Raw genomic sequence first — 12,500 nt, forward strand, 5'->3', positions numbered from 1 at the left:
TAAACCAGGATTACGCAACCGGACTTCGAATACAGGGCCCGGTTGTTCGAAAGCCGATTACCATAATACAGGATTAGCGTAAACTTTTGTTTCATGTTTTCAACTTTTTGGTGACAGTTTCCTTTGCTTATTTTTGTTTTTCAAGATTGACTTCTTCTAATGTAAAGTTTTACCGAATATCAGCCTTGAACAACATTTGGGAGTAGAGAATACAACTCGTTTTAAAACTCGGCTTTTGAACAACTGGCCCAGGATGATAAGTTGTTGAACTGTGATTTGTAATAAGTTCTTCGGATGATTTAATTTAAGGCTGATCTTGTAAGTTTTGGATGAATGGAGTTAAGGAAGCAGTAGGATTTGAATAAAGTCTCCTTCCAAAAATAAATAAATAAATAAAAAATCCCGTATCCTAATATCCTGTTAATAGGGCTTCGTTGTTTGCATTTGCAAATTTAGTAAAATTTATAATGGGTTTTTACAACAAACAACTTCAAGTTATAATACAGATTTATCTTTCTGGTAATCTCTCGCCATTTTCCGAAGTTTACCTGTACTTGAAAGTTCACTACAACTGGACAATTTGTGTTACCTGATTGCGTATTCCACGGATACGCTCTTGTACGCGTCTTGTCTTAAATTTAGAAATTATACTCTAAAATGTCGTTTATGGGAATGCAGAATGAAAGTTTAACCCGTTTAAATTTGTTCCAAGACACCTAAAGCTCCCGTTGAAGATTTTTAAAATTTGTACCAGTGTTGCTGAATGATCAGTCAAAACAATCCCAACTTTAAAGAGAATGCTGGACACATACCCATTGAAACCTAGGAGTGAGACTTTATATACATTTTACGCTGTCAAACGCCAGACCATTACTCTTCAATGGGAGACAGTTTAGGAGTCAATTACTGGTTAACAACCCCTGCAACCAGTCAAAAACTACCCTATGTCCCCTTTAAAGTGTTAAAGTTTGAAACTGAACGTGGAACATAGGGTTTGATCAACCATTTTTCTTTATTCGATCTACATTGTACCTGCTTTGCACAACAGATCCAGATTTGAAATAACTTATCTTTGCTAAATAGTGACATATTTCCATTTTTCACGTTTCCAAGAAAAGAAGGAAATTGGGTAACACGGATGTTTGAGAGGATGTGTGACAAGACGATTCGCCCCAAGATACAGTGTACTGTGTGGAGAACTAATTACAAAGATATTTAATTAAGAAAGAACATCATAATAGTAACTTACTAACTTAACTTATTTGATAACTTTGTACATGTTCATTTCAAGGTTATAAGTAACCCAATGTATTAAACATTTTATAAAGAAAAATGATTCCCTGTTCCTGATGAAAGGGACAAGTTGTTCCCTTTCATTCAACTGTGTCAAGGGTTAGCTTCAGAAATGGCAAGTTTTATATGTCTGTGTTGAGTGTTGAAGATGATCAAAATGTACAATGAAACTGGATGTGACTTTGCTATTGCATGTACTACCAGAGCACATCATGACTACAATGTCAATGAAGTCTTGTGCATCATCCATGGTTTTAAGTACTGTTGCAGGACAAAGGAATTCTAGCTTCTCCTCGTATGGGTCTTTTCCATGTCTCTGTGCATTTCAACGACAGTCAGCCTTGAGATACAGGAGCCTGTCCAACTCTATTAACCTCATATGGCAGTCCAAGGAACTGATCAGCAATTCTCCCAGCCTCTCTCAAACCACTCAGTAGCGCACCATGGACTGTGGCAGGGTAATTCCTGATAGTATGTTCTCCCGCAAAGAAAACCCTAGGGGGATTGGGTGGGGAGGGGTTTCCAGGTGGCATTCCTGCTACTGGGGGAGGGGCCACTGGGGATGCCATTAGATCATAGTCATTTCCTGAAGAGCCAGCTGCCACAAATGAATACGAGCCTCTGGACCATTCATCCGACTTCCAGCGCGTCACCACTGTTTCCTTTGGCTACGAGGAGAGAACAAACAAAATCACAAAAAAATTTAAGCAGATAAAGAGCTTTCAGGTGGAAAGACAAAAAAACTTTCAAGACCATCAGTAATTTATTTTGCGATCCCATAGGCTGTAGCATGCCAACAACTGCAAAGTTCTGAAATATGAGGTTGCAATATTATTATTTGATCCCATAGTTGGTGTTATGAATGTATTCCAAGAGTGTGTGTGTACAGTGGTGGTCCTCCAGTCATTGGGGAATAATTATTATCAAGACGTTATGGACAACAGAAGCAGAGGCAAATCAAGCATTAAAGATTAGGTAGAGTATCACCTGGCCAATCTTTGTGCATCTCATCAAAATCCATTTGACATTGTCAACATCTCTTTCAGTAAAAAGTTAAGTATCATTGAGCAGAACAACTTTAAGAATCCCAACTGGCCTGGGGCAAACCATTTGGCTATTTATTTACAAGAGCAGCCAGGAAATTGAACCAGGGACTACTGTACCTGAAACAAATTCAACGAGTGGTCAGGACGTGTCTTGAACCCGGGATCTCTGGATCTCAAGGCAAGCGCCCTAACCACTGAGCCACACTGCCTCCTGCTTTGTAGTGCTGCCGTGTGTACAAGGCGTTTCCTAGCCAACAGGTCACCGACTGTCGGCCGACTGTTGGCCGACAGTCGGCCAACACTTTGGCCTCAAACATAACACAAACTGTCGGCCGACAGTTGGACAACAGTCGGCCAACTGTTGGCCGACAGTCGGCCGACTGTTGCCCAACTGTCGGCCAACAGTCGGCCGACAGTTGGCCAACAGTCGGCCGACAGTTGGGCAACAGTCGGCCAACTGTTGGCCGACAGTCGGCCGACAGGTTTTTTGGGGAGCTCTTCTTCATAATTACCGCCTCCTGTTCCATTTAACCCCTTGTCTCCTGAGGAGGACACTTACGGATTTTACTTTGTCTAACGCCAGCCGATATTACTCATCAAAAGGGGCCGGTTTAAGGGTGAAAGTGTTAAGGTTTATTGAAAGCAAACCTGAGGAACTGCACTGCTTCCAAAGATCCCTTTTAACACAGCAATGGCACTGCCAACAATAATCTCATCTGAAACATTCTCCAGCTTGTTTGCAGCTTCTCCAGCAACAAGAGCAATGAGGACTGGTGACTTGTACAGATTCCAGAAAAGGAACAGCTCACCCCGATTTGCTGTTGTACTTCCAACATGACCAAAAAGATTTGTGTTTGGATCCCAGAACACTCGATCAAAACACAAGACCACCTACAGGTGTACACATTGACAAAACTCATTATTATCACATCTGTTCTCCTTTCTTTGAAATTCACTGAAAGTAGTACCTTAAGCAGAATGGATACACAAAAATTATAATGTATGACCAATGTTTAATACTGAAAACAGCATTATAAATCATTATCATTCCATGAGCATGTGTAGGATATGGGACAGTAAATAGCCTGCAAGGACATAGCACTGAGTTGGCTATAACCAGTCTCATAACCAACAAGCTCGAATGGGATAATTGTTTTATTTAAGTTTCATTAAAATTTTGAGCATTTGGACACTTGGAAGTTAATCCAATCAGTTTCCAGCTTGGCAAAACTCAACACAATCAGTTTCCACATTAGGTCATACGGTATATGAGCTGATACCGAGACTGAATAAACCGATCAGAAAGCTTGAAACGCAATATCCGAGATCGAAAATTTAATAATACCAGTTATTTCTGTCATTCTCGTGGATTTAATGTTTGGAGTACACAAACTAAAATTTATCGACAATTTTAGTGTTTGACACTCTATAGCTTAAAATTATGGTGTGGTTTCTTCCCTTAGCACCTAATTCAAAATGGGAAAAAACTGGCCATACTTACACTTGTTTAGCCAGAGATACATGTATTGCTTTCAAAGAATCTTTATCATCATTACACTACGTGATAAATAATTATATTCACTGTTTAAGTGTTCACACAATTTTTTGATGTCACACCTTGTTGAGATTTCCAAACCCCATTCTGTGAATAGCAGCGGTCTTCCACTCTGGGAGGGGTGGGTGAAACTGCGCACTAGGTGGATGGCTTTTAAGTACTCCCAGGGGGAGAGTTATAAGTACAGCATCTCCTTTGAATGTTTGAGTGGTTGTGATAGATGACTTACTAGTACTCTGTGTTACTAATTCCACACCTGTTGATGAAATAATAATGGTTTCTTCAGGGGTCATTATATAGGACAGAAGATGTTTAAGAAGTTTACACAATTAATAATATAATAAAATGAATGAGCCCAACAAATTGACCTTCTCCCAACTGTGTGGGATAATACTTCAGTTGGAAGAGCATTGCACCAGCATCACAAAGGTCATGGGTTCAATTCCCATTGACACGACCGGAATTTTTCACGCGTCTACAGTATAAGATACCATTGCTTAAATTGTCTAGCGAAGTGCAAGGATCACTTCTCTCATTTGTATAATAAGATTACATTTTAATGTACACGTAATTTTGGGAAACTTTTTTTAAATTTTTAATTTTTTTTAAAAAAGGTGCCCGAAATTGTCAAAATAATAAAATGGCTGGTGATTCTGTATAACATACATACATTGTAAGCTTGCTTCTTATTATTGGCATCAAGAAATTCAAAATATTCCCTGTTGTTTGTCCACCTTGTTATTGATCTTTAGCACTTGATAACCTTAACCCACTGACTTCTTGGAGTGAGACTTGATAGATTTTAGGGGAGCTCAGGCACACAATGTGCACCAGCAGAGCACCATGGGTAAGATTTTTGGGGAACTCTATCCATGGTTATCATATGACGTCAGCGTAGGCCCATCCACCCGTGCATTCAGACTTTCAGGGTGGAGGTGGGGAGGCAGGACAGCCTCTGGGGACAGGAGTTTTAGGACAATTTTCCTTGGAAGGAAATCGCGTGGCAGCGTTGCATTTGGCAAACCCACTTTTTTCGGGCAGGAAATCATATTGTGACGAGCACCTGGATAAAGATGAAAGAGCAGAAAAGAGCACGAGAGAAGAGGCAACGAAATTTGAGAAATTTAGGCGAAGAAAGCCTGGAGAGAAGCCAAGGAAGGAGAAGAAGAGAAAATTTCAATGAAGAACACTGTTAAGCTGAGAGAAGTAGAGCGAGATACAAAACACTAACAGTTGGCTTTCAGGTAAATGTTTTCCTTCTTAATGCATGCCTCGCTGCCTCACATATTTTGTAAAACTCGCTCAAAAAACGAAGAAGGCCTGAAATGTTTGCAATTCCATGTTCGATGTTGCATATTTCAACAATCACATTAAATAGGCTTTTTGTGTGAAATGGATGTCCAGTTGTGAGCTGCTTTGTTTGACTGTGAAATTGCAGTCAAGTAAGCAAATTTACTACTTTTTAGACTTTTTAATTAGTAAGAGTTTTGTTGTTGTTCTAAACTGGAGAGAGGGTGCAAAGATAATCAGTTAAATGGAAAATGTTGTGAAAGAGATGCATGTAATTTCAGTTTTAGTTATTGATTAAAATTGTTGGTTATTGTTTGCAAGGCTTGTTTGTTTACTGCTGTCAGGTCAGCTGTATTTTTGATCACTGTACACATAACCTGTATACGCTTATGACAATTAAGTTTGTACTTTATGCAGAAGAATAATTATTTCCATATACACTATATTGCTTTCTGGGGTAAGAAACAGGAGCTCAGCTTTTAGGCTTGGCTAAATCTATATATTTCTCTGTTTAACAACAGACGATTTTACTTGTCAATGGGTTAACTTCATCTAGGATCTTAAAGCAAATAGTTGATGGTCCATAAATTTGCTTGGAGTGTGCAATATGAATTCAGGATGACATAATTCTCCCTTACCAGTCCTATTGTAGCGGACATGTCGCACAGCTGTATTGAGTCTGATATCCAGTCCTTCAGCCAAGGCCTTTGGCAGGCATGAGTAACCATTACGTACAGTCATGTGACTACCACTGAATTCAAAGTCATCATCTTGATCCCAATGCTTTAATGATAATGATGTCAAGGGTGTAGCATTTGCAAACTCCAGGTTGGCAAAATGCCAGTCAAGGATCTGCCGATCTCTTGATGATAAATAAACGTCACTGAAAAAAAGGTGTAATATTTTATCATGTAGCAACCACCACCATCATCATTCATCACTATCATCACCACTAATCACTTATACCCCATTGCATTATAATACCGTTACCACCAACACGACAACTGGAAAATCCCATTTTAATTCTGCCAATATCTGGTTGACACGTTAACATTAACTGACCTGCATTTCAAAAACAATGTTATGATATTATAATATGGAACAAGGAATGCTTTGTACCTGGGAGGGTTTTCTTCAAGTTCCTCCAATCTCTCTTCAATCCGTAGTTGCTCCTCTGCCATTTCATCATATTCCTGTAGGTTTTAACAATAGCAAAACTTACAGTGAATGGAAGAGCAATTTCAGGCAAACCCTTGAAAGTTTGTCAAAACAACTTGAGAAAAACCCCTATTCTTTTTACAGTGCAACACGCCTTACCATGGCCACCCAACAAACTTTCACATTTGACAACTACGTGTAAATACGTCAACTCAACAACCCATGCAACGGTGTTCAAATAACAACCATACGAACTTTGCAAGTAGGCGTCACTGTCAATGAAATTCACACACCCTGATTGGCGGATAGTTTGTACAAAAAACTTTGTTAGGTGGCCATGGTAAGGCGCATTGCTCTGTAAGTGACCAAATTGTATGTCTGACTACTTACCCTGCAAAGGGCATTCAAGTCCCTTAACTTGCTTTTTACTAAGAACTCTGCTGTGATGTCCCTTTGGGAAGCAAAAAAGTTAGGATCTCAGACTTTTTTAACATTTAAACTACTCAAAAAAGTTGCGCATACAATCTATTCATGATATTTCTTGTAATACCTTGGTTCCTTAACTTTGAGCGCATCTTGATATTCTTTATGTGTTTGCTTCACTTTTTCTTTTATTTGCACCATCTGAGGAGAAAATTTGTAAACTGTTTATGTTATTGAAATAAATGTAAATTTTGAAACTTTGGTTGAAAAGAATGCACTGGGTTACTGATAATTTTTTTTCAAACAGCTTCACCTTTCAAACCAGCCCATTTCCAATTTCCCTGCTACTGTCAGTAGCATCTCTAGCTAAACCAGCAAAATGTAATATTGGCTAAACCTACATTTACCCCTTTAATGCCCAAGGGGGTCCTCATTGGCGAGTAAAATCATTTGGCATTAGACAGAGTAAATCTAGAAATGGCCACTGGGAGTAAAAGGGTTAATGTACATTGTACCAGAGGAGCACATTTTTGTATGGTCCTTTACTGTTAAAAATACAAATTTGGAATTTTCAGGCATCTTAGGAAAAAATTCTTGACATTAGGAGAGCTTGAAATTTGACCCTCAGCCATAGTATTTGAATTGCATGGACAATATACCTGTATCGTGCAACAACAATCATTGATGGTATTTTTAAAGGCAAAACAGCCTAATTTCAGGTGCTTATAAAATTGACGATTTCTACCATCCAAGTCAAACTTTAAAATTTTATATTTCAAGGGGAAAAGTTCATGACTGCCAAAATAGGCATGAAAAACTATTCCAGTTGGAAATAATATTTAAATACTGACATAATTCGTATTAAGCTACCTGGGACAGGTTTGTCTTCAGTTGTTCTTGAATCTTCAGAATTTTTTTAGCATGTTCAATCTGCTGTTCCTTGACTTGTCTCTCTTGCATTCTGAAAACAAGCATTACATGGAAGGCATGAAAATAATGGAGATGCAGGAAAACTCAGAAAAAAAATCTGACTCAGCTCCTAAGAGGTCTAGGTCTAAAGTGTTATGATAACAAGTTCAGACGATCTACCAGTGAAGTACAATACACCCATTTGAACAGGTTCATGTTTAGACATGTTCACCCACACCAGGTAAAACAACTAACAGAATCGACAGTATGATATGTAATTGGAAAATATTCAAGTGTTTCTTGATCCTTACTTGATAACAAGCTCCAATGCATGACCCAATGATACAGGTTTACTGTGCATGTAATTGAAATCTAGTTGATGAGACAGGAACGATGACGCTTCTAGCAGTCTATTGAACTCGCGTTCAACCATCTCATCCTTCTCTTTCGGAACCTGGTACAAACAAGCAAGATTTGAGCTAAAACCCACCAGGAAAAACTTTGATAAAAAATTATATTTTTGACAATAATGGCATCCGGAAAGTAATAATATTAACTTCAACGAACCTCTTTGATAACCTAAGATTGAATATTATTGATATTCTCTTTTGCACTGTACTACACATGTATTGATACAGTGTAGCTAAACAACTTCTCTAATTAAAGGTGTCTCCTGGAATCTACTTAAAAACCTTACCTTACCAAATCTGCATAAAGTGGTTGTTACGTGTAATTTTGAGGCAATGAATAGTAAATTGTTTTTATACAGTGCTAACAAATAAAAAATTATCTTTAAAAGATGTTGTACAAGTAGAAGTCAGATTTTAAAAAGAGTTGTTAAATTTGCTCTGTTAGCATTAAGTTAAAAAGAGTTAGCCAATAAAAAGCAAATATTCATTGCTCTCTGCATCTGTTCAGGCACTACAAGGTGCTTAGAGCCATAAAAAATACTGTACTTTGCAGCTCGACAAGAGAAAACATGTAAAGCCTAACATTGCCATTATTAAGAATTGTGTGCAGAGATACGGGGTATGGTGCAACAATGTTAAATATCATACACGTACATGTAGTGCTGCTTGGCTTAAAACAAACCTTGCCAAACAATATGGAGGTCTGAAGTATTTAGTTCCATTACAAGTACTACAATGAAAGGCAAATAGTCTGCATGACTGAGTAAGATGGATGAATGGATTGCGATATGCAAAAAATGTTTGATCTAAAACCACAAGAAAACGAAAGCCTACCCTCACTGCCGAGAGTCTGCTGTTGGCTTTCTTTTCAATAGGGCCCTTCAGGAAAAAATCAAGCGTAACATTAACCAGGGCGTTACTAAACACAGGAATAGAACAGAATATACCAGAAAGCCAGGTACAAGAAGTGGACCAGTTCAAGTTGGATCACTCACGTCGCTTTAACAAAAACAAAGAATGATAAGGCTTCGAGAAATCATCCTAGCCCTAATCTTTAATAAGCTAACCTTGGTGAAATTGGGGCAAAAAACGAATGGTATTGGCTTACAAAACCGTTTTTTGCTCAATCTGAGGTGAGCGATCCACCTTGATCCAGGCTGACTTTTGTACCTGCCTTATACTGGAATATGCCAGAACAAGGCAGAATGACATCTTCAAAATAAATGAACAAGAGCGGTACTGGAATAAAATTATGCCAAAATGAGCCGGAATGACACTGGAATAAGGCTGATTGGCACCCAAAAAAATCAGAATTTAGTGGAATAAACCTGGGAATGCCAAAATGTGGGGTTTTGGTTTGTGGAGACCTATTTCCAGTTCCTACTATTTCTATCAGCTTTACTCTCACCGTGCCTCTCTCCAGCCAGGTGTATAAATGGGTACCAGCAAAAATGCTGGGGGTAACCCTGCAATGGACTAGCATCCCATCCAGGGGGAAATACTCCTAGTCGCTTCATGCTATGGAAACCGGAGATAAGCGCCGGCCTGGTGGGCCTTCCTAGGCTCGTAACAGAGACCTTACCTTATTTCCAGTTGCTACTATTTCTATCAGCTTTTGTTTGCATCATGTGATTCCTTGAGGGAATTGCACTTGTTTTTTTCCTTTTGTAACATTTGGAACACTTTGGTAAAGAGTCCTCCAACATTCAAGTGCTTTAATCATTAAAAACGTTTTGAGTAAGAAAAATTTGACAGAAATATAAACCACTAAAATGAAAAAATTGTTCCTGTTGTAGTGGAACTAATATGGTTTTTTGTTGACAAGTTGCAAGAGAAACAGAATGTTATTCGAATATTTTATATGTGGGGGAGGGAGGCAGACATACTTTTTCAATGTGCAAATAAAAAAACCGTGAACACTTTCATTTCATTCTGACATGTCAATTATTGTGTGTTAAGTTCAGCGCAAGTGATTAGTATCATTTTTGCTTATTTTGATATAGTTTTCCCACGACCTACATGTGACAGAGACATCCGGAAATACCGCATAGGTTTTGAACAGAACGCAACATGAGCGCAAACTGGAAAACTCTTTATTCCTTCCCCTATTGTTCCACTAAACCTGTGCACACTGTTACCTTCTTTGAAGACAAGAGATAATTATTAAAGAAGAATCAGAGGCCCAGAAAAAAAAAAGTCCAAAAATTTTTTTTTGGGTGAATATTATTTACCAGGTACATTTTTGTACACCTGGTTAATACTTTTTCTTTCCTGTCCGTGGACCAAACAGTGAGTGGACCAGTTTGCAAGTTGTGAGAACTTCATTACTTGTTCCAAGTCAGCTTGTTGCTTCCCCCCATAATTTCCACTCTTAAATGTAAACAGTTTTTCTGTCAGTCTCCCCATTGTGCCTACTTATTCACAATACATGTAGTTTTCACACTACATATGCCCCACCTAAGACAGTATGAAAGGCTGTCGAGATATGTTTAAGTTATATGCTTAACATGTTTCCCCTGTTTCTGATTTGAGTCTGACAAATTGTTGCTCGCCCCTGTTTCTGATTTGTGTCTGGGACAAAATCAATTCCTGAGCCAGGCAACTGGATTTGCATCAGATCTGCTTAAATGTTTGAATTTTCAATTCAATTGCTAACGTGAACAGCACTTTGGTTTTCCATGTGAGACTCTACTTTGTGACTCCTAAAACACCTCAGGGCACACAGTTGTGATAAAAACTGATGGTTCATTCCTTGTCATTCTGGTCTACACTAATCAGGTTTAATTAATCAGCTCCATTCTGATTTATTCTGCCTTATTCTGGTGTCATTCCACTTTATCCCGGTATATTCCGGTGTCATTCCACTTTATTCCAGTGTCATTCCGCTTCATTCCGGCACATTCAGTTGATTCCATTTTGTTCTGTTCCGTTCCTGTGTTGGGTAATGCCCCATTAACCACTGACTGTGTATTGTTCTTGGTACACATACTGTACAGTACTCTTCAAAAAATTAATGTGTTTTTAGAAATAAAACCATAGTACCATTAAAATGTTGCATTACAGACATAAAAATGTTAGCGTTAAAATGTTAAAAATTGATGCTACAGGAGACTCTAATGCTAATTCAACTAATCATCAATTTTGTTAACGTTTAAATACTGTCAAGTTGGCATTTGCTCAAGCACATAATATATAGATTTAGCCAAGCCTAAAAGCGGACCTCCAGGTTTATGAAATGTTATTCTTACAATACATTGTAAGTTCACCTGGCTTGACGCTGCAATCCAATCAAAACCTGGTACCTGGTCAGCAGCCAACTTACAAAATTAAAAAGAAACCTGACCTCGATGAACTCTACACTTGCGCCCACGATATGGTCATGTGATACTGGTCAGCAGGTACCTTGTTTTGACAGGTGTCAATTGACCATAACATGGATGTACAATATCAAAAGCTGTACGCTGTAAACTAGCTAGAGTATGGCCTCCTTAGTGAGCTAAGCTTGAGCCTGTGATATGGTCATGTGATACTGGTCACATTGACATACATAGAGGGGGGGACGGTACTTACGGTGACCAACACCAAATTTTCTTGCACAGATGGGTTACCACATTTTCTGACCCATGGTGCTCCTCGCGGAACTCTGCTTAAAAAATCAGTTATCAACTTACCATGTAACCTTTTCATGGAGATTTTGATTCCATTGAGTAAAAATCAATGGAGTACAATATGGCTAATGTTTTGCCTAGAGAAACCTTAGGCAACTGATCATGCCTGATAGAACTTGTGTTTTTCACCAATGCAGCAGGCATTGATAGCCAGTTTGTTAGGTGAATTTTCAGGCTGTTATAACAGAGATCCTGGCAAATACATGTTCACAACAAGCTCTGACTAGTCAGCCTGGCTGCTTAAAATGAGAAGGAACAGTAATGCATACCGATTTCCCATGAGTTTCATACAGAGGACATTTCTGTCGGATTTTATGTAACTCCATGCTGATTTGATTTGCCATCACAGTCAAGGGGTTTCCACCTACAAATAATGGTGATAAAATAAAAACAGACATTCACCATAAAAAGAAAATTGATAGATACATTAACTTTTTATTAAAGTGCTACTATGAAAAAAAATCACTTCCTTTTTTTCTTCAGATTTTAAAAGCGTGTTCGCTTAACACCTAACTGGCAAAATTTTGAGCTTTGAGTTTTATCCAAAGGCTATTTATTTTGAGTGTAAGTTTTGGACTTCACAGTCCACCATTACTCACGTTCAAAACTGACCGATTGGCCCTCAGAGGGTTGGATCTAGGGAAAATGACGTCATTTACTAACTAGCTTAAACTTTCAGAGTGTAAACGTAATTTATTATATGCAAAACATGGGTTTAAAAGTCTGAAAGCCCAAAACTCCCATGGGC

The 12,500-nt window shown here is 38.4% G+C and overlaps 1 protein-coding gene across 2 annotated transcripts in view; it reads right to left on the reverse strand.

Annotated features, from left to right (window-relative positions):
- Positions 1–993: 993 nt before the first annotated feature.
- LOC138053804 (lysine-specific histone demethylase 1A-like) overlaps positions 994–12,500 on the reverse strand; it is a 23,905-nt gene continuing 12,398 nt past the window's right edge. For both annotated transcript variants that reach the window (XM_068900349.1, XM_068900350.1), the window contains exons 8-18: positions 12,022–12,116; positions 8,919–8,963; positions 7,986–8,128; positions 7,636–7,726; positions 6,893–6,966; positions 6,733–6,793; positions 6,304–6,377; positions 5,823–6,067; positions 3,957–4,150; positions 2,988–3,230; positions 994–1,961 (exon numbers count right to left, since the gene is read on the reverse strand). In XM_068900349.1, the coding sequence (XP_068756450.1) occupies positions 1,629–1,961; positions 2,988–3,230; positions 3,957–4,150; positions 5,823–6,067; positions 6,304–6,377; positions 6,733–6,793; positions 6,893–6,966; positions 7,636–7,726; positions 7,986–8,128; positions 8,919–8,963; positions 12,022–12,116 (1,598 nt within the window). In that variant the 3' untranslated portion in view covers positions 994–1,628. The remainder of the gene's footprint in view (positions 1,962–2,987; positions 3,231–3,956; positions 4,151–5,822; positions 6,068–6,303; positions 6,378–6,732; positions 6,794–6,892; positions 6,967–7,635; positions 7,727–7,985; positions 8,129–8,918; positions 8,964–12,021; positions 12,117–12,500) is intronic.

Source organism: Montipora capricornis, chromosome 6 (genome assembly GCF_036669925.1).
Source record: "Montipora capricornis isolate CH-2021 chromosome 6, ASM3666992v2, whole genome shotgun sequence".
NCBI classification, from domain to species: domain Eukaryota; kingdom Metazoa; phylum Cnidaria; class Anthozoa; order Scleractinia; family Acroporidae; genus Montipora; species Montipora capricornis.